This window comes from Verticillium dahliae, genomic scaffold, assembly GCF_000150675.1.
Source record: "Verticillium dahliae VdLs.17 supercont1.21 genomic scaffold, whole genome shotgun sequence".
Taxonomy (NCBI): domain Eukaryota; kingdom Fungi; phylum Ascomycota; class Sordariomycetes; order Glomerellales; family Plectosphaerellaceae; genus Verticillium; species Verticillium dahliae.
In genome coordinates this window covers 17,663-41,250 of record NW_009276924.1, presented here as the reverse complement: position 1 = coordinate 41,250, position 23,588 = coordinate 17,663, and the positions used below count along the sequence as shown (strand labels likewise).

General features: G+C 57.8%; 8 protein-coding genes across 8 annotated transcripts; 3 read left to right on the top strand and 5 right to left on the bottom strand.

Moving 5' to 3' along the window:
* Positions 1-665: 665 nt before the first annotated feature.
* Positions 666-2,561, bottom strand: VDAG_08513 (epoxide hydrolase; the record flags this gene model as incomplete). Its single annotated transcript, XM_009652822.1, has 4 exons — positions 666-1,060; positions 1,107-2,212; positions 2,298-2,428; positions 2,496-2,561. The coding sequence occupies 4 exons, from the start codon at positions 2,559-2,561 to the stop codon at positions 666-668; spliced, it is 1,698 nt and encodes a 565-aa protein (XP_009651117.1).
* A 2,310-nt stretch (positions 2,562-4,871) lies between these two features.
* VDAG_08512 (uncharacterized protein) lies at positions 4,872-7,778 on the bottom strand (the record flags this gene model as incomplete). Its single annotated transcript, XM_009652821.1, has 5 exons — positions 4,872-5,881; positions 5,964-6,207; positions 6,262-6,858; positions 6,911-7,627; positions 7,683-7,778. The coding sequence occupies 5 exons, from the start codon at positions 7,776-7,778 to the stop codon at positions 4,872-4,874; spliced, it is 2,664 nt and encodes an 887-aa protein (XP_009651116.1).
* Positions 7,779-8,427: 649 nt separating this feature from the next.
* Positions 8,428-9,295, top strand: VDAG_08511 (uncharacterized protein; the record flags this gene model as incomplete). The annotated part of the gene is made up of 3 exons (XM_009652820.1): positions 8,428-8,749; positions 8,830-8,934; positions 8,997-9,295. 3 exons carry the CDS (start codon positions 8,428-8,430, stop codon positions 9,293-9,295), a joined length of 726 nt encoding a protein of 241 aa, XP_009651115.1.
* A 403-nt stretch (positions 9,296-9,698) lies between these two features.
* Positions 9,699-11,367, bottom strand: VDAG_08510 (uncharacterized protein; the record flags this gene model as incomplete). The annotated part of the gene is made up of 6 exons (XM_009652819.1): positions 9,699-10,245; positions 10,297-10,628; positions 10,688-10,726; positions 11,043-11,102; positions 11,236-11,268; positions 11,338-11,367. 6 exons carry the CDS (start codon positions 11,365-11,367, stop codon positions 9,699-9,701), a joined length of 1,041 nt encoding a protein of 346 aa, XP_009651114.1.
* An 82-nt stretch (positions 11,368-11,449) lies between these two features.
* On the top strand, positions 11,450-13,281 carry VDAG_08509 (uncharacterized protein; the record flags this gene model as incomplete). Its single annotated transcript, XM_009652818.1, has 3 exons — positions 11,450-11,882; positions 11,938-13,133; positions 13,189-13,281. 3 exons carry the CDS (start codon positions 11,450-11,452, stop codon positions 13,279-13,281), a joined length of 1,722 nt encoding a protein of 573 aa, XP_009651113.1.
* A 304-nt stretch (positions 13,282-13,585) lies between these two features.
* Positions 13,586-15,354, bottom strand: VDAG_08508 (uncharacterized protein; the record flags this gene model as incomplete). The annotated part of the gene is made up of 2 exons (XM_009652817.1): positions 13,586-13,896; positions 13,983-15,354. The coding sequence occupies 2 exons, from the start codon at positions 15,352-15,354 to the stop codon at positions 13,586-13,588; spliced, it is 1,683 nt and encodes a 560-aa protein (XP_009651112.1).
* A 1,108-nt stretch (positions 15,355-16,462) lies between these two features.
* Positions 16,463-19,108, top strand: VDAG_08507 (uncharacterized protein; the record flags this gene model as incomplete). Its single annotated transcript, XM_009652816.1, has 1 exon — positions 16,463-19,108. One exon carries the CDS (start codon positions 16,463-16,465, stop codon positions 19,106-19,108), a length of 2,646 nt encoding a protein of 881 aa, XP_009651111.1.
* Positions 19,109-20,960: 1,852 nt separating this feature from the next.
* VDAG_08506 (uncharacterized protein) lies at positions 20,961-23,496 on the bottom strand (the record flags this gene model as incomplete). The annotated part of the gene is made up of 3 exons (XM_009652815.1): positions 20,961-21,020; positions 21,710-23,370; positions 23,439-23,496. 3 exons carry the CDS (start codon positions 23,494-23,496, stop codon positions 20,961-20,963), a joined length of 1,779 nt encoding a protein of 592 aa, XP_009651110.1.
* Between the last annotated feature and the right edge of the window lie 92 nt (positions 23,497-23,588).

Sequence of the window (23,588 nt, the reverse complement as noted above, 5' to 3'; positions counted from 1 at the left end):
TTCACGAGCGTCGGAGATTTTGCCCCAACGTCGTACACGGAATGCAGTTAGCTGTTGTAACGATTCCTTGATAAATTCTTGCAACTTCTGTCATGAGCAGCTGGGGGCAGCCGATGGACGTTGGTGTATACATCATTGGGTAAGCTGGGATCGAGACTGCCCTAACGGCCGGTGCGACACCACCGTGGCTGAATAACATTACATCGCCTTTGCGATGATCTAGAGTGCAGACCGAGTCGTTGTGCTTTCGAGATGTTTCGTAGGGCGAGAGAAAATACTTGACCGCGTCAGCAGTATACACTAGGTGCAATCGATCAACTTCACAACTGGACTAAAAGATGTCAGCAATCTATGAACACTCGGGCTCAGACTGGCTGCCACAACATGCGACGTTGTAGCCGTGAAACCGAGTGTAGCCTCACACAATTTGGCAAGCCTACGCTGAAGGATGTTGCGTCGTAATAAATTAAATGGTATTCATAAGTGGCGTCTGTGTACGGAAAGCGAACGAATGACACGGTGACCATGCCGGGTATATGCTGAAAAGTGAAAACCAGTCCCAGAAGATGAGAAATCGCAAGCGATAGTCAAGCCGGTGTCCAAGAAACGAGCGTAGCCAATCAGTTGTGATGGCCGATCCATCATGTTATCGTCCATATCGTCAATTACAAGGGCGTCACATCCTTGTTTTCTTTCTCGTCAGGCGTGACGGCTTTTGCAAAAGCCTCTGGCGGCGTCACGACGAGCGTGTCCGGGCTGGTCGCGCTGTCTAGGTCGAGGCCGCCATCCTTGAGATCCGAGGAGCGCCGCGAGGTCCCCGGGATCCCTTGCGTCGGTCCTGGCGGTTGCAGGAGTTGGCTTAAGGGAATGGTACCGGCGATCTTAGACTCAGGGGCCGTGGTCCGCGAGCCAATTTCCTCGTCCGCTCTTGCTGCTGCCGGCGCAGTGACCTCTTGAACGACGGCGACACCATCCAGGGGAACCGTCTCCGGTTCCTTGGCGGGCTTCAAGCGTGCGTCTTGCGCAAGGATGCGCTTCGCCAGCCCCGTCACGCACGCCACTGACGATAATCTCAGGCCTTTCCCAAGCCAGTAGACCCGGCTCACCGGGCGCGCGGTTGGTGTGCACTACGGCATATCCTGAGTTCGCCCAGCCAGGGCACGAATACACACTCGCAGCAGGACGGGGCAAATTCGCCATCTCAACATCCCCTTCACTGGCTCCGGCCTCCTCCTCGTCGCCGAGGAATACGGTGATGGCGACCCTCGGCCGCGTATGCTCGGATCGAGCCTCGGCATACCGCCCTACGCAGTGCGCCCAAAACCGCAGCGCCGCCTCGGGCCCTGGTAGCCACGCGAGCATGGCCAGCGTGACAATGTCGGCGGGGGTAAAGTCAGTGCGGGGCCCCAGCGTACGGAGGCTCTTGAGGGCGAACACAAGGAGGCCGACGGGGGAGTCGCAGAGCGCATAGGCGAGCGTGTTCGGTTCGAGGACCCCGACCTTGTGGAGGCCGAACTGGGAGGGCGTGGTCGTCGCACCCTTCTTCACGTTTGTCGTCGCTCCAGCGTCCGGACCTCTCAACGAGGGTGATCTGGCGGCGCGGCGGCTGAGGGCGGCGAAGTCGGCCTTTTCGTAGCCGAGAATGGGGGCATGGAAGAAGCTGGCGAGCTTCCACTTAGCCCATTCCCACGGTGCAGACTGGGGTTTCGGCGCGGCGAGGGGCGGTTGGATGAGGTGGGTGCCAAGGCAGGACGAGGGGTACTGATTCGCAAGTTGATTGGCGAGCTGCCAGTCAATTTCGGCCGGGCTCGAGGAGGCAGACCCTGTATTCGAAACGAGGTAGTGCGGGTACGCCAGGCGCGTCATGAGGGTGTTGAGGATGTCGGTCGTCGCGGAGATGGCTGAGGCGGAACTTGGGAGCGCATCGCTGAAGCCGAGACCGGGAAGGGCAGAGATGACAAGGTGGAAGGGCTGACCGTTATCGACATCCTCGGGTTCGGTGAAGAGCTTGACGAGGTGGCCCAGCGAAAGGTTCGTGAAGGGGAACGGCGGCAGCAGCAGCAGAGGCACGGCGGCTGGCCTTGATGAGCGGACGTGGATGAAGTGAATCCTCACAGGCGCCTCTGCGTCAGGCACGCTGATATTGATACGGAACTGAGGTAGCTTTTCGTTCAACTCTTCCTCTTTCTGCCTCCACGAATACTGTTCCATCCTGCAAAGGGCAGACGAGAGATCCGGTCAGTCGAGAACAGGGCAGTGGTGACAGTCAGGCTGTTGGCTGGCGACTAGGCACTCACCAAAAGTCGATCAAGGGCTCGACCTGGGGCTTGGGTTCCCACCAGTCCGCCGACGTGGGCTTCGGGACTTCATGGGGAAGCCTCGTGAGCTCAAGCTTGCGCTTGGTGAGATCGAGATACTTGCTCGACACCTAGAAAGCGTATTGTGGTCAGTCCACAGCACAGACAGAGCATCACATGGCAAGCCGCACGACGTACATGAATGCGATATGGCTTGATCTCGTCATCGCCGGGCCCTCCAGAGGACTCCACCGTATCGGTCATGTCGTCGTAAATGTTCAATGTCTTTGTCGCGTCAATGTCGTGAGTTCATGTAGTCTTCTTGGGTGGCAGCCGTGAGAGGATCTGGAGGTTTCGCAACAAAACAAACACACGACGACCCATGCCTCGTGTACATGTAAAAGGACCGAGGCCAAGGGTCCAGGGTAATTAACAGACGAGAAGGTATCCTGGTTTGGCAGCAGCAGTAGAAACAGCAGCCCTCGGGCCGCCAATGGATGGATGCATGGTCTCGTCTGCTTTGATGAAAGGATCAAAGGTCCAATGTCCCCTGCCCTGGTCCTGCCCTGTAGGTACCATCGCCAAGGATCCGCACGCGCCAAGTGGGCGCGCCAGGGCCGGAGGTGTGGCTTGAACGCGCGTCAGCCCGGGCGATGTGGCTCAACGCCGTTTCATGTTGTGGCACCGTCGCGGGTCTAGAACCGAAATGGACTCATCATCGCCAATGAGAGGTCGCAAAGCTCTCCATCGAGACCTCCACCAGAGCTCACGTCCCTTGATCTGGACCCTGGGACGGCGGCCCGCTATGTGGCGGTGCACACGATATCCTAGCGTCCTGGGAAATGATCTTCTCAACGCCACCAGGCGTACCCAGTACATCGAACATGATGTGTCCCAAATGACGAATCAATGCCCTGGCTCCCGCTGTATTGAACGTCGTGTTGTGCCAACTGTCCGGTTGCCTTTCATGCGCCTTATTGGCCGTTGTTGGACTGACATCGCTCACCGTCGCCCACATTGACGCAGTCATGCATCTTGTCGCCACTGGTCCTGTCAGCCCCACGCTGGTCGAGTGGCTCGTTGGGTGTGGCGTCAAGGTCATGGACAGTATCATTCCAAGGCGTCAATCCTGAATGGACAGATCTTGTTTCCTGGCAGCATCGGAGGCCGCTCAAAGTAGAGTGAACCTGGCATGGATCATCTCACTCCATTTGAGAGCTGCCGCGGGGCAAAATACCAGCCCGGCCAAGCCAACGGGACTGTGGCCCGACCCACGTGACATTCGGAAACATCACCGTCGCCATTGACTTCTTCAGAGCTCGCCTTTCAGTGCAGTGTGACATGCTGGAGGTGCCAGCAAGACGACCCAAATCTCTCGTTTTTGAGTTGAAGGCCACCCCTACACTGCTCGCCCGCGGCATGATTAGCGACGACGAAGCTCAGAAACTAAAACAGCGGCCAGGGCGGCCCGCCCATCGCTTCATGGTGGCGACCGCGTTTCCATCTTACAGCTTGGACAGCGCCAAGCTTGAGCATGGCGTCAGTTGCAAAGGCTGTCAAATCCGCTTTGACAGGCTACGTGTCGACCCAACCGACCAAAACAGGTGCTTCTCGCAAAAAGGGTTCCTCACTCACTTCCCAGAGTGCCCCGAAGCAGTGCAGCTCTGGGCCGAGAGCCGAGAGGGCACATGTCCGGTCGACGAGCCAGAGTTCACTCGCCGGGGCGGGTTCTTCAGCCTTTTCGGACTCGATGGAGTACCTGCGTGAACAATGAGTTGTCTGTTCTACTCACACGGCACCACACCAACTTGTGATGCCGCGTTGGGAGTACCCATGTCTTTCCACTATGATGTGGGAGATGATACAATACATCGCCGTTGTGTAGCTTGCATTGTACATGCCTCCTAATAACAAAACTCGAATCCGGTGGTGCCTTCATCTGCAACATCGTCCGTCGAGCACCAAGTACCTCATCGCTACAATTCTCATCTGCCAACTAAGTTAAACTCCAGAGCTTATGCACTGCTATCACACAGGGAACCAAGGAGCCTTTGCCGCATTTGAGCCGCAGACTTCGTTGCGTCTGGGTCGATTTACGGAATACCTCTGAAGTTTTTGGTGTCGATGGTGTCTTGATTATTAAATCGCCTATTCTCCTGACAGCCTGATGCATCATCACTGCGGGGAGCAATTTCAAATTGATGAGGTCAGAGTAACTCATGAGCAAGGAGTCCGCCAAGTCCCCTCGTCCTTTGCCAAGAGAGTTGACACGTATGCGCTCCAAAAGCGCAAACGTCGACTGCTTTTATGCTTCTGTTACGCTGGTACGCAGAAATAGAGGCATTGCGTGAAACTGGCGCAGGAGGAGCCGGGTTGTGCATGTTCAGGCCCTTCTTGCTTTGTTGACACATCAAGTCACGCAGAGGGGAACCGAGCTATTCGTAATGCGATGCAAGGCAAAATCACGACTCCTATTGTCTTCTCATCTGCCCAACTGGCTTCTTGGTATACTATTCCGCTCCCTGCCATCATTTCTGCCTTGTGTTTTTGAAGTTCCCTTCGACGCGCCTGCCTTCAAGGAATCCGAGGGGACGCACTCGTCTGACCAGTGCCGCCACCAGTACCAACACCTGCGGCCCCCGCCGCTCCGCCGCGGATATTCATGGCCCCAATCCGGGACACAATGTTGCTCCCCACGGCGTCGACTGCACCCCGCGGTGAGGTCAGCGTAGGGCCCTCAGCCGCCGTCTCCTGTACTCGGAAGAGCTTGATGGCTGTGCCGTTCCAGACGCCCGCCGTTCCTCGAGCCACTTGAATCTCGCTGCTGAAGACAAAACTCCACACAAGCGACTCGTACCAGCCGAGCGCGAGCTGAGACCACTCAAACGAGTGCACCCGGACAGGCGCAGGGTCGACGCCCACGAGCTGGATCTCCTGGATCCTCTGCAGCGTCTCGGTCGACGCCGACTCGTTGGCGATCGTCTGGCGCGGCAGCAGGGCAGACACCTGCTGGATTACTGTGAGGATCGTGTGCAGCGGCAACTCGGGCAGCCAGCTCTCGATCCAGTGCGGCGTCGGCTCAAAGGCCCCGCTTGTCGATCCGCCGCTCGCTGAGTAGCCGCCGAGACTCGTTGTGCTGTTTTGTCTCGAAAAGTTGCCCACGCCGGCGGGCATCTTGCCTCGAGCCTTCTCCGACATGCCGCGCACCTGTGTCGGCACGGCGTCTTCGACATTCGAAGCCTGCGATGACGCCATAGACACGCTATCGCTCGTTGTTGATCGGGCTGGCGTGGGCTGGTGATCGTCGTCGCTATCGTCTTCATCATCCCCAATGGCGAACGTATCGTCCTCTTCTGCCACGTTGCTGAGAGACGGGTGCTGCGCTTGTGAGGCTGTGGGGCTCTGGATGCTGTCTACCGAGCTCCTGACTGAGCTCGGCTCTAGTCCATCGCCACTTGCCGCAGCCTCCTTTCGCCTGCGATTCCTCCTCTCGATCTCTTCTTGGCCGGATTCTAGCGTGAAGCTTCGCAAAGCCTCTATCTTCTTCTTGTTACGAACAATCGCGAAGATAAGTTCAGGGTTCTCTGCCACGGCATTAGTCACGTCTCTCTGAAATGTAGAAAGACAAGCGCATAGCGGCGTTAGGCTCATCGGAAAAATTCTCACTCTTGTACTGATGCTCAATGATAGAGTTGATGGATTCCAGGAGAGACCTGAGAAGAGCATGGTTTGTGTCATTGGCCAGCAGGAACGATGGAGAAGACATGGAGGAAAAGAGCTGCAGCAGTTTGGATGCGGTGATGTGACTGATACCCTCCAGGTGAGCTGCGATGTTGTTGATGACGGCAAGCAGGGCCGGGTAAATCGCCGTTAGTTTGCCCTGGCTCGTCGTGATGAGGTTATAGATGGACTGCAATGGGGTCAGCGTTGATGGCTATGGCACGGTGCCGAAAGGCCCCCTTACTTGGATGAGGAAGTCGGCATACGTGCCCCTGAACCCAGGGAGCCGTATTGCCGGTGGCAGGCTATCCTGTCCGGTGAAGTCCTTGTTCAGGTTCACACCAAAGTTTCTCTCAACACTGATGGTCTGAAGCAAAAAGGCGCACATGCGCACGACACCTTGCTTCGAAGCATCAGACTTGTACTCGAGAGCATAAAAGAGTGTCAGGATGACAAAGTCATGAGCCCTCTCCGTGTCGACGATGAAGGAACGGAACCTCTTGTTGCATTGTGTGATTTCCCAAAACAGCATCATCATCTCAGGCGCAAATTTGGCGGGCGACTGTGTTGACGGGATGTAAGAGCTTCTCTCCTGCAAAGGCTGGTTGAGAATTCGGGTCATGCCATCAACAATAAACTGGAAGTCTTGTGGGCGATGCAACCTGCCCAGGAAGTGGCGAAAATAGTTTTTCTGGCTCTCGATGCCACTCCCTTCTGGAATCGGGTAGAGAACTAAAACAAGCAGAAGTTGCAGTGTATAGGTCACCAGGATGGACTTCTCGTCCCTGAACACCAACGTATTGTAAGGCACCCTCCACGTGGCTGGGTTCCACTTCAGCGTCTGTCAAAGTCAGCATCATGTCACAGAGCTGGACTATACGGGCACGCCTTACAGTATTGAGAAGCGAACACAGCACCGACAGGACGACCTGCTTGTCCGGGCAGGAGCACAGATGTGTCAATGCCCGCACGCCGTGCTTAGGCAGCGCGCTGGGTGTCATGTACATGCTCTGGCCAGCCAGAGTGAGAATCAGGCGCAGAATCTCGCACCGGTTGCTCTCATGCTCCTTTGTCGTCGGCACTGCCGTGTTGCACCCGACGCCGCTCTGCCAAATGGCATACGAGACTTTGGGCTTTCCATGCGGCTGCCTGGGGACCGTCAGATCGGAGAAGAAGAGGAGGTCGACCAGGGTATCCAGAAGCTCCTCGGCGAGGGGTTTCGCATCCTCAAAATCCTCCTCGGGCTCTTTCTTGATTGACGGTTGATCCTCCTGCGCCTCATCGAACAATACCTCGGCGGCAAGAGATGACTTGCGCGTCCGCTTGCGACGTGCGCCCCAGAAGAAGGTTTCCTCCCACGAACTCAAGGATTCGGCTTCATAGAGGAAGGGCAGGATGCGCGTAAGGACTCGTATGCAGTTGAGGGCGTCTCGCTCCGGAGCGATCTCGGGATCGGGGAAAGAAGGATGGTGCCGCAGGATGAAAAGTCGAGATGTCGCGACGAGGATCAACGTTTCGAGGTTCTCCAGAGCATTATCTCGTGTTCGTCGAATGTCGGCGGGGGAGAAGAGGCTGAAGACATCCTCGGCGGTTTCTGGCAGCTCCCAGAACTAGTCAAGAAGTCAGCACGGCTCAGGGCGTGAGGGCGCTTCCACGGGCACCCACTGAAGTCCAGTACGGGTCGTCCGCGGGTATGTGTCGTTCTTCAGAGAGCCTAAAGATGCCTTTCTTGAAGACGAGCTTCGAATCGCTGGCGCCCATGTTGTCGAGTCGTTATCATGACAACCGGGTCAAACCCAGCGTCTTCTTTGATGGTGCTCGTACAGAAAAGTTGGAGCGGGCTGGAAGTTGAGCTGGCGGGTCGTGGTTTGGCGGGCGGGTGGAATCTAGACCAAGGCCTTATCAGTGAGGTACGGTGTTGTTTGGTGTAGTGGATGACCTGGAGGTCGCATGGGCATCCGTCCCCAGATGGAGCTTGCTTGGACCGCGGGGGTTACGTAAGGTTGTGCCTCAACCCGCTCGTGGTTCCTCTTGCCCAGTTAGTAAGCAAGCGATACTCAACTGCTGAGCCTCAGACCTGCCCAGCATTATTTGTTTTCCATTATGGGTAGCCTATGGAATGTCCCGATGGGCTTCATGGTTCGAGTTCTGGATCGCCCGAAGTGATGACCTATTCACGAGGTTTCACTTGGGACGGAACTCACGAAGTCCACCATCGCGCTTTCTGAGCTAAAATTTTACATGTTATGGACCCTCATGAGTGGGACATTGGGCAGCACACCATCAAAGCTCCGAGTCGTCTCGGCTCTTGGAGGACATCCAGGGGCCTTATAATAAAGCTGGCCGCAGATTCTTCGTAGACTCCGAATTGACATTTCTGCCTCTGGTCATTTTTCTCTTTTCCTTCGCCATGTCTTTTCTGCGTAGCCGTGGGCTGCGGACCACTCTCGTTTCGCTCGCGTTGACCACATCAGGGAGCGCTGGCGCGTGCTTTGTTGGTCTTCAGCAATGGACCAAGCCGACATACTTTGAGGCGTTTGACTTTAAGCCCCACCCTGTGCTGCATCACCCGAGCCTGGAGCCCCTGCGTCTCGCGCAAAGGCCCCAGTTCGGCGACTGTTGTGTCCGTGAGGTTGCTTTCCAGGACATCGAGCCCGGATTGCTGCAAGACGGGCTCTCGGGGGGGACAGCCTTGTTAGAGCAGTTCGCTGGGGGAGTGTTTGGTGGATACGGTATGAATCGGTTGCGCGTTCAATTTGGGAGAAGAAACAACTGGCGAGAGATGGATAACAATGGCTTACTGAGATCCCAGCGTTTCGTATTCAGCGTAATCTTATGAAGAAGTTCCGCAAAAGCGATGCGAACTCGACCGACTTGTGGGAGGAAGAGCAAATCAGCCACAGCGATTTCAAGATCGGTAAGGGACAGCCTCAACCACGCATCTTCCCCATCTCAGTATTTCTGATGTTGCGAAACCAGGCACCATTATCGCCGATGATTTCATTGTACGAGACAAATCTCCAACCTCGATCATGTTACAAGGAGGGACATCACCCCGATATTCGCCAGATGAGCCTCACGAAATGGACACCATCGTCACCCTGCGAGTCAACCTGAACCGAGAACGACAATTGGCGGAGTTCAGGCTCGAATGTATCGTGGCGGCCAACGGCATCACGACAGACGACCGTCCAGCACTGGGCACGGTTGAGATTTTCTTGCACCAATGCTACTCAAAACTACTGCTGACGGCAGGTTCAGACTCTTGCATTTCATAGAGCCGCCAGAGTTTCCGAGTTATTCCGTAACTTTGTCCCCATATGTAACCATAGAGGTAGATACCAGATAGAAGGCACTGTCGCGCATTTATAGCACGAGGCTCAGGCCTGACAAACCAGTGTCCTTAGGGTGACTCCACTTCACGTTGCAACACCTTACGGAGTAGCACATTCATAGTCATTCGCCCCACAGCAGCATCGTACCAGACATGATTTCAGAATACTTACATATCTATTACACTGTGTTCCCGGCTCATGGCCGACCGCTTTGACGTCGCGGCTGGCGCATGAACCACCAATCATTATATACCTAAAGCAGTGACAGCGTGCCCTTCGTCAAGCCAAGTTCATCACCGTCTGTCGTTTATCATCCTGAAGCAACGTTTCCCTTTCCTCGCGCCGGTCACCTAAGCGACGTCGAGGACCGCCTTCCTCGCTCGTACAGCCACTTGTTGTTGAGTCCGACACTTGTGCGCTTGCTTGTCGACGGGCTGGGCGACGTGGGGTCAGCGAAGAGGCCAGAGGAGCCGCTGGAAGGCAGAGGGCTAGGAGACCCGAAAGAGGAGCGGCGGTTCTCGTTCAGCCCACCGGCGAACTTGGAAGGGCTGCTGGCCGGCGAGAAAGACGAGCCGTTGAGGTTGCCTCCGAAGGCAGGGCTGCCACGTCCGGACAGCGGCGAGCTCGCATAGCTGCGGTTGCTCGCTGGCGAACCTGCAAGTGACGGGGTCCTCGAGTAGCGCGGCGGCGTGCTGAAGACGGCGTCAGGCGTGGCGACCTTCGGTCCGGGGGGCAGTCCGAGGAGCTGGCGCTGGGCGGCGGAGAGGGGGATATCGCTGAGGTCGTCGGTCGTGCGGAACAGTGGAAGCAAGGCGGTGACGGAGTTGGCGATCGGAATGGTCTTCAGGACCAAGTAGGCCCATCCGAGGATCGACCTCGTCGACTCTGAAACTCTGCAGATGGGTTAGTATGCGGACGGCTTGGGTTCTTGGCGGAACACGTACAGCTTGTGGCTGATGTAGCGCTGGACCAAGGCCTGGGCTACCCAGAGAGCAACGAAGAAAGCCACATTCTGAGCGACTTTTCTGACGTTCTTCTCCGAGAATGTTGTCGCGTTGCGCCGCCTGGAGATCTCGTCAATCCGTGGGTGTCTCCAGGTGCCGGGACTGTCGACGACGGGCGCAGCGCTTTGAACCTGGGGTGTTGACTTGGCGGGGGTTCTGGTAGCCACCCTGCTCATCATGGGCGTTGACATTGTTTCTGAGGTTTTGGATTGGACGTCGTGTGGGCGGGCGAGAGATCGATCAATGGGCAGGTGAGGCGGGTGAGGAAAGGCCTGTCTGAAGGTTAGTCGAGTTTCTAGCCACGACTGCCAAAATAGGCGGTGGAACTGACAATGTCGGGGCTGTTGTTGGAATAGAAAGTGTGGCGGACCTATTGGGTTAGTAAATCTTCAGCCTGGCGGCCGAGCTCGTCGCGGCGCTGCTCCGGATTTCCCTGTGTCGAGATGCGATGTTGGGCGGGAAGTTTTGTTGACGTTGGTGATGAGGTTGGGGGTTGCGCTGCGAAAACAATCCCCCAGTTACGCTTCCGGAGCGGGAGCCCAGCACGGACGAGCAGCTTGCAGGGGTGGTGTGGTGCGGTTTAGGTACCTACCTAGGTGCCTAGGTACCGATTGCAAGGGCTCTAAGGGGATACCTAGGTACCTACCTACTAGGTACCTAGGTGAGCAAGTGATGTGAGCACCTACAGACTGGAGGCGCACGTGCAGGCGGCGGTAGTGCGGGGCCTTATTGCCCGTCTGCCACGTCTGACTGGGTGAACAGTGGCATCAGCCACAGACAGCTCCGACGGCGGGAGGGAGGGAGCTGGCGTCCACAGCCCACCTCCAAATGTAACGGTACATCACCCGATTCCCGACGCCCACCACCTCCCCGACATACAAAGCCCCAGTTGCCCCTCGTCAACTGGAATGACTATTGACGCAGGTCCGTCCCGCAGCTGCTAGGAACACGAAGCAGTTACTTGAGACAGCCGTGTCTTACCTTGGTTTTGTCCTCGACCTCTACTTCCATCTTGGCTTCGAGCCCGACTCTTCCACAGAACCGCCCAGAGGGCACACGACCCAAGTCTCTCTCTCCCTCTCTCTTGCTCGCCATGGGCACCATCGACAACCTTCTGGTCAGCCTCGACCAGGGCGTCACAGGCCTATTTGGACAATGGAATGGCTACACAACCGCCATGGTGACCTTCCTGGTCATCACTGTCTCCTACCGTATTGCTGCCAGCCAGGAGCCCGACACGCATCCAATGTTACTTGCCCGCCAGGCGCAAGGCTCTCCTGTTCGACAAGAGGGCGAGTCTCCCGTCTACCGATCCCACGCCTCACCGCACGGCATGCCTCTCAATAGTGGACTGAACGTCAAGGATTCTGGGGCCTCGAAGTGGTCCAGAGGAAGAGACGGTGATCTCCGCGACATTTGGAGGAGGGCCGCTGGCGGCACGCCCGACGAAGATGGCAAGCCCGCCTCGGGCAAGGGCCGCCTTCTCACGGTTCATGGTGCCCGTCAAGTTGTCGAGGCTGATATCGGTTCGTTGCAGCTTTCCTCATCATTGCAGTGTCTAGGCTAATCCCGCGGTCGTAGACGATGTGACGCGCCAGATCAACCTCATCGGCCAGCACATCCACGAGCAGGGTGGAATCCGAGTGGCCATCTACCTCCCCAACTCGATCGAGCTGATTGCTGCGCTCTTTGCCTGCAGCTTCTACTCCAACCTGACCGCCATCCTCATCCCCTTCGACGTCTCCGACGAAGAGCTCATCTCCATGCTGCGCCGCTCCGCCGCCGACACCGTCGTCACCGCTCCCGGCGCCTTCCCCTTCGATGCTGTGGTCAAGGCCTACCCATCACTGCGCCAGCTGATCTGGGTTGTCGACGAGGGCAGCAAGCACATGGACTGGAACGAGGTACCCGAGGGCATGGGAGGGTCCGTCAACGTCGCAACGTGGCAGGAAATTGCTCAGGAAGCCCCGGCCGCCGCAGGCCTCGAACTACCGCCCGTGGCTGGGCAGCACGAGCCGGCAGACATCATCACCTTCTGGCAGTCGAGGCCCGGCATCATGGAGGAGATGGTGCGATTCTCGCAAGCCAACCTGATCGCCGGCATCGCCGCTCAGCTCGCGGCGCTCCCCGTCTCTCAGCGTCTGGGCCCCTCCGACCTCTTCCTCCCCGTCGACTCCCTGACGAACACGTACACTCTTGTCCTGACCCTGGCCGCCCTCTTCTCCAACGCTTCTATTGCCTTTAGCTCGGTCGCCGGCAAGTCAGCCGAGCTCATCCTCTCAACGCAAGGCATCGCGCCGACGGTCATTGTCGCCTCGCCGGAGACGCTGCTCAAGACCCACCACGAGACCACGAGCAAGCTCACGTCGGCCCTGGCCAGGCTGTCCTACTGGCTCAAGTCGCGCAGCCTCGTGGACTACGGCATCATGCCCGTCGCATCGGTCGCCACCAGCTTTGGCGACGCCTACCTCCCCGCCATTGGCACCACGCCCGGCAAGCTCCGCGTCGTGTACACGGCCGAGAGGGTCGGCGCGCATTCTGTGCCGCTGTCCCCTCGCGAGCTCTCGGATCTTCGCGTCTTCCTCGGTGCGCGCGTCATCTACGCGCTGACGGCCTCCAAGGTCGCCGGCGCCGTCACCCAGACAGGGTACTATGATTACAGGGTGCACGGCCAGGACAGCAAGCGCTCTCACTTTGGCCCGCCCGTCACGAGCACCGAGATTCTCCTCCGCGATACGGCGGATCTCAGGACGACGGACGAGGTGTCGCAGGGACAGGTCAGTTTGCTCTTCACATCATCCTTCGCCGGTTTCTCTTACTGACCTTTTCCAGATCATCGTTCGGGGCCCCTCGGTGGCTGGGGGTGAAGCCGCGCTCGGCGTGTCTGGCAGGATGAGCGATGACAACACGGTGTCTTATGTTTAAGGCGAACATTTACAAAGCCACAATGATCGGTCTTGGACGGTCAGGGTGCAGGTTCACTTGCTTTTCAGCCCTGCCCTCGTAAACAATTCTCATGTAGTCCTGATGGGGTGTTTGCCAGCCCGGACGTTTCAATGATATAATGAACATGCAGGCTTCGCTTGATTTTTTTTTTTTAAAAAATGAAAATCCAATCCATGTAGCCAACGGCCGTGGCCCACGCGAGAGTCTTCAACTGCGCCCAAGACCCTGCAGCAGCCTGCCTGACAGACCTTACCCTCTCTTGCACGTTTGGCCTGCAAACAATTCATCGCCTCTCCAGCGTCGCGTGCAACGTGTGCTGCCGCATGAGCGAGATGCAAATCAGCGCCAGGATCGAGAGTCCCAGCATGGTGAGCCATACACCGCGGAAGGCGCCCATGAAAGATTCGACGACGCCTTGTTTCCAGCCGGGTGGCAGCCGGTGCAGCTCGTCGAGATCATCCCGGATGCGGGCGATGATCTCGGCGGCGTGGGGGTAGTCACCGAAGCGGGCCCAGAGGTTGGCCTTGAGGATGTTCTGGTAGACGGCGGAACCGACCGTGACGCCAATGGTGCCGCCGCAGCTGCGAGCCAGGTCTGTGGTTCATCGTCAGTGACTGTGCATAACAGAGAAGGGCGTCCGGGGGAACGAGAATCAAAGGGAGCAATCTTGCGAGACGTACATGTGGCGGACGTGATGACGGCTTGCTGGGAGTGGTCGACGGCTGCAATGCAGGCGAGGAGCGTAATGGTCAGCATGCCGCCGTAGCCGCCGCCGGCCATGAAGAAGACGACGCCGCCGGTCCACGTGGGCGTCTTTTCGTCGAACGAGCAGAGGACGGCAACGGCGATGGTGAGGAGAGTCAGGACGGCGGTGCCGAGAAGAAGGTAGCGGCCCGTCTTCTTCATGAGGTAGCCGCAGCCGAGGGAGAAGACGGAAATGCCCAGCGGAGAGGGTAGGAGGCGGAGGCCGGCGTCGGTGGCGGAGAGGCCGATGACCTGGAGGTAGAGGGGCACGTAAAAGAGGGCCATCATGATGACCATTGTGCTGAGAAAGTTGCAGAGGCAGGCCGCGATGACGGTGCGGTGCATGAGGAGCTTGACAGGGATGATGGGTTGTTTGGCTCTGCTCTCCCAGATGATGAAGGCGACAAAGGCGACGACGGAGAGGGGAATGGTCGTCAGGGGCAGGGGGTGCAGCCAGGGCACGATGTTGCCTCCGGCGTTGAGGCCGAGCAGCAGGAGCACGAGGAACGAGATGGTTAGGAAGGCGCCGACAAAGTCGATGCGAGCGAGGTACGACTTGTCGGACGCCTTGGGAGGCACGCGCACGAGCACGGCGACGATGATGGCGGAGACAATGACAGGCGGGACCTGGATCAGGAAGGCCAGCCTCCAGCCCCAGGCCGTGTGGTCATTGATGAGACCGCCAAAGACACCGCCCAGCATGGCACCGCCGCCGTACGCGATGTTACCGACGCCCTGGATGATGCCACGTTTGCGCAGAGGAACGAGATCAGAGGCCAGGAAGGTTGAGATGGACATGAGGCCGCCGCCACCAATGCCAGCAATGACTCGGCCGAAGATCATGACGTGCTGGTCCTGGGCAAGCCCGCAGATGAGGTTTCCGGCAGCGAAGAAGACATTGCTAAAGATGAGGCCTGGTCCACGGCCGAAGATATCCGTCAGACGACCCGATAGAGGCTGGCAGGCAGCATTGGAGATGAGGTAGGCTGTGGCGAGCCATGATAACAGACTCAAGGACTTGAACTCGCTGGAGATGGGGGCAGACAAGGTAGCGATGATGGTGGAATCAATGGCACCGAGAAACACTCCCAGGTAAGCGGCGCCGAGAATTAGAGTCAGCCGTGTGGGAGAGACGCCGTCAGCAATGACGGTTGTCTCGCGATCCTGGTCCGGTAGTTCTGGCTCGGGAATGGAGTCGGTCTCTGAGGGTCCGAAGCCAGTAGGCCGTCGTCTGGGCTCGTTGAGCAGAGGGGTCGTTTCGGAGCTCTCATTGGGTTGGGCCGCCGAGGGCCTGGTGTCGTCAGCCATGGTGGTGTTGGCGTATGTAAGACCTTTGATGTCAACCGAGGCCGTGAGGATCTAGGTCCCTCTATGATTGGAGCTGGGAGCAGGCGAGAGAGAGCGAGAGCGAGCGAGAGAGAGAGGTGCTGCGAAGATATCGCGGTTAGTTGCGGATCTTACCCATGACGCCTTCCTGCGCCTGGCCTTAGGTAAGGCACCTGAGGGAAGGAGAGATGGAGCAAGAGGAAGGAGGGGGGCCGATGACGGCATCTTGAGGTAGCTTACCTAAGACATTTTCTCAATGGATTCCGTGGCTCGCACCTTCGGTACCCACGCCTGCGCCCTGCAATGACATGGCTTTGACATCCATGGCAACCTTGATGGCCCGAAACCGGGAGCCGATGAATTCCACGACCTACCTGCCCAGTGACTGACTCCCTTCTCCCTCCGCTGAAGTTTCTTCTTTATCCTCTACATCCGTCTTTTTCCATGCAAGCGCGTCGATTCACCAGCCCTTCGTCGTCGGGCCTTCGTCAACGATCAGGATCAGGACCTATGATCATGATTCGACCAACCAACGGCGGACATACCTAGCCCCGCCCGATTTGGCCTCCAAGGATGGAATCCCTGCAGGTCGGGCAACCTCCGATGTTCGCAGGCGTAGAGAGAGAGTGTAGGAACCTCAAGTGAAGGCTGGAAAACTCGACCGCCGCCGTTCGGTGACCTAGAGCATACAATGCCGGTGCATCATGCCTCTCATCAACCGGAGTTGCAACCTGTCTGGAATTTGTGACAAAGATGAATCACACCGACCGCAATGGCACCGGACATGAACAAGAAGTGGGGGGTAATTGAGGCCAAATTCAGGTGGAACACAGCCAACGACTGAGGACTCAACGAAACAGACCATCAACCGATGAGGCCGCTGCGCACCTCTGATCAAATCGGCCACTAACATGTAGGCCTCAGTGGGATCATTGTTGGATATAACAGAGGCGTCTCTCCGTCCTTCAACCACCTCATGCTATAGCATCAACACATACTCACTTCACAAGTATCCAGGGCATCGACAGACTGAATCGCCTTACTCACCCTCTTTTCTCTTCCACTCTCTAACCTTGTACCATTCACTACAATGGCGTCTTCGGAGATCCTGTCGCAAACCCTCTACTCCATCACCACCATCAAGCTCGACCAACTTGACAAGCAGAAGAACGAGTATGAATCGGCAAAGCGCGCCCTCCTCGACCGTGCCAGCGACGAGCCGGAGCCTAAGCGCCGCGCCCTCCTTCTCGCCGAAGGCCTCGAGAAACTGCCATCCATGACTCCTGTCGCCGACAGCTCCACAATCTCACTCGAAAATCTGAAGCGTTTCATCTTGCAGGCCAAGCATGACCCCTCGGTCTCCCAAGACTTCATCAACGACTACGAGCAGTCTCTGAGAAACGAGCTCAATGTCCAGTCAGAGAAGTATCGCTTCGCCGAGCTGTATGGGAAGCTTGTGAACGAATGGATTTCGGCGGGAAAGGTCGACAGTACCTCCGACTCCGACACAGCATCCAACGCAGGTTCCGACGCCGTCTCCAGCTCAGGGTTCCTGCCCGTCGGTCGCGCAGAGTCGCACGAGCAGCGTGCAACGTGGGAGGAGTATGTTTTCACAGCCAAAGACACGGACACGCGCGCCGCCAAGTCTTATCTCGAGGACCTCTTCCGATCATCGTCGAAAGACGTCGAGGAGGCCTTCAAAAGGTTTACTGATGAACTGGAGGACTTTCAGAAGCGTTGGGACAAGCGGACGCATTTTGATGAGCAGGTCTTGACGAACTGTATCAGTGGTCTCCTGAGAACGGATATCCTGACAGACCAGAAGAAGGCGACCTTGAACGACTTTCTCAACAACAAGATCGTCCTCCGTGAGATCGCCGACGTGCTCAACATGCGCATGCAGACACGCAAGTCCTGGTTGTGGGACTCGGTGTGCACCATCACCCCTCGCCGCCAGCTGAACGGCCGCTACCGCTTCTACCCGGATGAGGATCTGCTTCAAACGCTGTTTCTCTACTACATCGGGAGGAGCTGGGGTGTGCGGATACGATCCGCCTTCTCAGCCTTCCTGGTCGCCCCCGGTGTACCAAAGACGACGGTGCCGCGAATGGACAAAGAAGATGCCCGCCGGCGGATGTTCTTCCTCAACACGCCTAGGTATCAGAGTGCTGACGGCAGCGTATACCAAAACTTGGATGATCATTACCAAGCCGAGGTATTGCTCGACCAGTTGCCAGTGACCATGGACGAGCAGCGGGGTGGATACAACCAAGGGGAAGCAGCCGCAAACGACAGCAGGAAGTCTCACATCAAGGTGGTTCAGAACCTTTTGCATATTCTGCAAGCGAGCATCATCATGAAGACTAGACTCGGTCAGGATATCACCGTCATTCGATCCGACTTCAAGTGGTTCGGACCCAGCGTTCCGCACTCGTCCATCTACGCGGTGCTCGAGTTCTTTGGTGTTGACGCCGACTGGATCGCGTTCTTTCGGAAAGCCCTGGAGTGTCCCTTGCGATTCGAAGAGGACCCTTGCGACGCCCAACCGCAGCTACGGAAGAGAGGCACACCGCTCAGCACGCCAATTGCCGACTTCTTTGCCGAATCGATGCTGTTCTGTCTCGATTTCGCCGTGAACCAAAAGGCAGACGGTGCGCGACTCTACCGGCTGCATGACGACATGTGGCTCTGGGGATCCGAACAGAGGTGCGTCGCCGCCTGGAGCGCCATCACCGAGTTTACCGATCTCATGGGACTGGCGATCAACGAGGAAAAGACGGGCAGCGCCATCATCCGGCCGAAGTGGAAAGTCCCGACACCTCCAGGAATCACGAAGGGACTGCCAAAGGGGAACGTGGTCTGGGGGTTCCTCAAGCTGGATGCAGCGAGCGGACGGTTCCTGCTGGACCAGGACAAGGTGTCGACGCACATTGACGAGTTGCGGCTGCAACTGGACGCGTGCAAAAGCGTCTTCGACTGGATCCAAGCGTGGAACATCTACGGGTCACGGTTCTTCAGCACCAACTTTGGTAGCCTGGCCAATTGCTATTCACGGGCGCACGTCGACAGCATCCTCCAGACCTTTCAACGAATCCAGGAATCGCTCTTCCCCGGGGTCAGCGGCGGTGTTGGGGCGCGGCTCAAGCAGATGATCGCCGAGCGATTCGGGGTGCAGGATGTGCCGGACGGGTACCTGTACTTCCCCCTGTCGCTAGGAGGGCTGGGCCTGCAGAATCCGTTTGTGCCCATGTTTCTGCTGCGGGAGTCGGTGCTCGAGGATCCGGGCAAGGTCATGGACGACTACATGACGGAAGAGGCGGCGCGGTACCGGGCAGCGCGAGCGGCATTCGAGTCGCCATACGACGACCTCGACGGGACCAACTGGACGAACCGGACAGTTGAGGATCTGAAGCGCGACTACCCAGACCTCATAAACGAGCGATTCTTCAGCTACGACGAGTACACGCGATACCAGGAGAGGACGTCACGGGCGCTGGGCAGGGCGTTTGACGAGATGCGCAGGGAGCCTGAACCCGAGCCGCTGCGGGAGATGGAGGATGGCGTGTGCTCGGGGCCGGCATGGCAGAAGCTGTCGGCGCAGGAGCGATGGGTGTGCCGGCAGCACGCAAAGGACATGGTGTCACGGTTCGGGGGCCTGGCCGTGGTCGAGCAGGGTCTGCTGCCGATGGGCATGATGGGCATGCTGAGGCAGAGCCGGTTCAAGTGGCAAGGGTGAGCCGGGCAATGTGCAGGAGGGGCTGGACGGTTGAAGAGGTTCGCAGAAGAAGGACGAGAAGACGAAGAAGGGGTCAAAAGAAGGAGGGGGGGGCATAGCCAAGGGCGAACCGCCGGGGAAGGGAAACGATAGCGATGCTCGCCAAAGGGTGCCTTCATTTAATCATCACCGTCATTGCCGTCATCACGGCTCGTTCTCGCCTCTCGTCCCGTCCGTCTCCTTGCGCCAGCATACTCAGTACAGTTGATGAGGCAGCTCGACGAAAAGTCACGCCACTTGCAGCCCGTCTTCTGCCTCGCTCATGATGATGTTCCCACTTCCTTCCCATTCAAGCCTGACCTCCCACGCCCTCCCCTTGTCCCAGTCCGTCAGTGTGCCTCTGAACACGAGAATGACGGTCACGTAAAGAAAACTGTAGACAGCCACCCGACTTGACCTCACCTTGACTTGGATCACCTCACGCAACCCCCACTCGCCAACCCATCCCACTCTCAAGTCCGCCTACCCCACCCCCCTTTCTGCTTCTCTTGACCCCCCGTCCCTCCTGCGGGCGTCGTGACGTGCTCCGGTGCAACCAACACAGCGAACACTCCGGAGGAACCACCTGTGCCCCGGTACCTGCATCTCGCAGCCTGCCTCGCCTCAACCCTCGCCAGGGCAACACAATGGCTGGGTCAGGCCTGGCCTGGTCTGGCAGAGAGGCCCAGTTGGCCGAAGGCAGAAAAGAAGGTGAGCGTTCCTTCCAAGGTGGGGAAACCGTCCACTCGCCGTCCTTTCGAACCCCCCGTCAAGCACGCCTTGTCAGCACCGCCGGAGCCGAAGTCCTCGTCGAGAAGCGCACTGGTTCTGCAGGCGCCGCATCCCGCCTCCTCCCTTCAACTCCGCCCTCCCCCCAAACCCCCCTGTCCGAGAGAGGTACTTGGTACAATACTCTCACCTACAGGCTACAGGTTCCATGCTACAGGTCTGCGCAGAGGTCACAGGCTGAAAAGCCCTGCCGCGGTAGCGTTTGATGGCTTTCTCGACCACCACCCCTGCCCTGCCGGGAAAGCGCCATCATCGGAAATGGAAGCGCCCAATCTGCCCTGTATCGCAGCTTGTCGTCCTTCTAGAACGTCCACCCTCAGCCCCCTGTCCTAGGCACCCTACCCTGCCAGCTGTCTTTCCTCCTCCCCCCCCGACCTCCCGAGGAAGTTCGTTATCACCACTGTGGGGCGGTCAGCGGCGAGCGTTGCCGGGCGCTACCTTGGCGCAGGACCACGGCAGAACGAACAGGAACGAAACGGAAAGGCAGGAATCACGATCGCAGTCCAGGGGACCAGGGTAGGTGGTTTCTTTCGGTCTCGGTCCCTTTTGTCTTTCGCTCGAACCTGCCGTTTATTTCCCCTGTGCTCTAGCACATACTCTCGCTCTCTCTCTCTCTCTGAGGACTTACCTACATGTATCATATTGTGTATGCCTCCTTTGTTGCGGGGGATCCGGGCGCCGCCGAGCAACTTCTGGGGTCTGACCGGGAATAGGGTCCCTGGAGGGTTAGGGGGCAGGGGACCGTTTGGGGCAAAGGCGGTGGAACTCGCCGAGGCTTTTGGTGACATCAACTGGGAAACAGGCAGCTTCGGGAGATATTCGGGCGCTGCACTTTACCCCGACGCAACCTCGGGGGAGGGGGGGTCGGCTCTGCGCTGTGCAAGCTGTTCCCTGGCAGCTCAGCCAGCCTTGTTCATAGGAGAATTCCGATATGGGGGACGGGGGGGGTCAGTCGCATAGAACCGAGGCTTTTGTTGCTGGGCTTTTTTATTTGCTGTTTTGGCCCTTCTCTTGGAATAAGTACGACCTCGCGCCAAGCAAATTTTCACATGCGTGCGGCGATTCGTACCGCCCGGCGCACGGGAAATCTGGCGGACGCCGTCATCTGTCCACGAATTGGATGAGTACGGGGCGTCGATGAATGGGGTACGGGGCGGTGCCACGGAGATGGCGACACGGAGATGTCCAGCGTGGACCGTGGAGTGCATACAGGGGAAATCAAACCACGGCATGATGAAGTGGGAAGAAAAAAAATGTGTTCTTTGCAACATTTGAGTCGGGATGGCATCATTGCGAGCAATACGAGCTTTTTTTGCCTTTCTGTCACATTCCCATTTCGTACTCTGCAGGTTTGCAAAAGACAAGGTATCACGGGTAGCCATGGAGGGCAAGAATTTGTTGTGATGATGGTACATGTTTTTTTTTCGCACGGCTGTAACCGTGTTTCGTTCGTCAAATAGGGTTAGGTATGACGGGAGTAGCTAGAATGCCTTGACTTTTTGTTCGTGTGTTTCCCCTTTTCCCCCTTGGGCTCAAGTGGCCCATCTCGAGTCACCCGCTCGCTGGTTATTGCCCCGTTCGCTGATCGCTGTAATACCACTTTCATAGTCGTCAAGTTCCAAAATAGATCGGATAACAGGAAAAGAAAAAAAAAGACATCCACTCGCGCGTATGCTGACTCGCGAGCTGTCTCGGTCTCGCCGTGATGATCCGGCTCATGTCGAGCAAGTGCCGATCGAAGATCCCCACCACATCCATCCAGACATTATTGTCTCAGAACATGATCCACTCAACCTCAACGCCAGGTCCGCCGATGCATCGCGTCCAGTTGAAGGGGCCGCGGCGCATCGCCTCAACCCGCGCGGCGCCAGGGCTGCGTGCCTCGAGCCCCTCCTTCCAGTCACCGGCCCACAGGCGCTCGAGCACATCGAGTGCTGCGAGGTTGTTCATGTAGCCCGATCGTGTCATAATATCTCGGCACTTGCTGCGTACAATGTTCTGCTGCAGCTCATTGACGCACTCGCTGCCCGCGACAAAGAGAGGCCAGCCGCACGAAACTTCTCTGCAGAGGAACCTGCCTAGAGAGACGAATGCGTAGTATACCACCTGCGAGACCAGGTTCTGGAAGTTGCTGTGGTTCGACGGCACATTGGGCGACGCAAGACGCTCCGTGTACAGGAGAGCCGCGTAGCGGAACGCCTCGGAGAGGGAGCCAAGGTCGCGGATCTGCGAGGGTGTCGCCGGCGAGGGCAGCGAGGCCTGGATGCGGGAGGCGTCGAATTCCCACGACTGCAGCGCGAGGCGCGCCTCCTTCCACTCGCACCAGAACGTATTGCGCTGTTCGTCGTACGAGGCAGACGAACAGACGGCCGAGTTGAAAAGTTCTTCATCATCCAGCGTGTGCCAAAGCCGTTGCCATCGAAAGCGGTGACCGCCACCGAGGCCGTACATGTCGCCAAGCTGCTGCTGATGGAGGTTGCCGATGCTGCCCTTGTAAGCATGGCCCAGGGGCGAGCCGAGCGGGGACTGCGAGCGCGACGGCACGTTGCGCGGCAATGTGCTGCTCGAGGTATTCTGAACGGGACGGTGTTGTGAGAGGAGGTTGAGACGCCCAAGCTTGCTGATAGTCTTGAAGAGCTCACGATCGCAGCCCACGAGGTTCTCGGCGCCTGGCGGCAGGAGAGGGGCGTCGGGTGCAACACCAAAGAAGCCGGTGAGTTGCGCTTCGCGGTCGTTGATGCTGGCCGAGATGGCATCAAAGTAGGTGAAGATGGCCTCCATCCAGGCCGAGTCGCGCGACGGCGCGTACTGTTGCGACCTGCGGCGGATGGCAAGGATCTTCTTGACGCCTGCGAATTGAGTGTGGAATTTGGCAATGCCCGATTCCACCATACGGTAGTGGCACAGCAGGAGAATTGTGGCAAGGACCGAGTCGTGGCTGGACTTGACGGGGTCATTGAGCTGCTGGTTCAGGAGATGCACTGCCAGATTGCGGTGCTGGTATTCTTCGGAAAGAGACTGGTCCTCCGGCTGGGCATCGGTCATGCCGTCGGCCGCAGACTTTTCAGCCATCAGCTTCTCAGACAGCTCGCGCGTATCCTGTCCCAGGCTGAGCCGCCTCTTCATGCGGAGGTTGCACGCCGAAAGGGCGCAGATGGCGTGTTGCAGGCTTTGGCTAGCTTGAGCCAACTGAAGAATGTGATCCCTATATGGGTTGCTGGGACCGTCGATGAAGACCATGGACTGGCACATGGTGTTCTTGTAGTAATCCATGAAGAAGGGCATCTTCGCAATGAGCTCTGAGCTCACGTGGATCGGCTGCGGCTCCATCACCGTAGGCCAGTGAGCAGAAGTAGGCTCGGTCTGGCGTGGCGACATCTCCTCGGGGGGAGGTGAAGGCCATATTGAGCCGGTGGAGGTGCAGCTGGTGCCGTAGGCATCCATCTCAGGGACGTCTTTGAGTATGAAGTCAGTATGGAAATCGTCTAGGGGCAAATAGATTAGGATGGGTGGGAAGGCTCACTCAGACCGTCGCAGTCGCGCATCAGCTTCTGGCTCATCTGGGCCTCAAAGTTGTCCATATGGGACGTGAGACTTGAACTCTGCTCAGAGCGGCGTAAACGAGACCTGGACAGGACGTTGGCGCAGCCCTCTGGTCCATGAGGATGCCTGA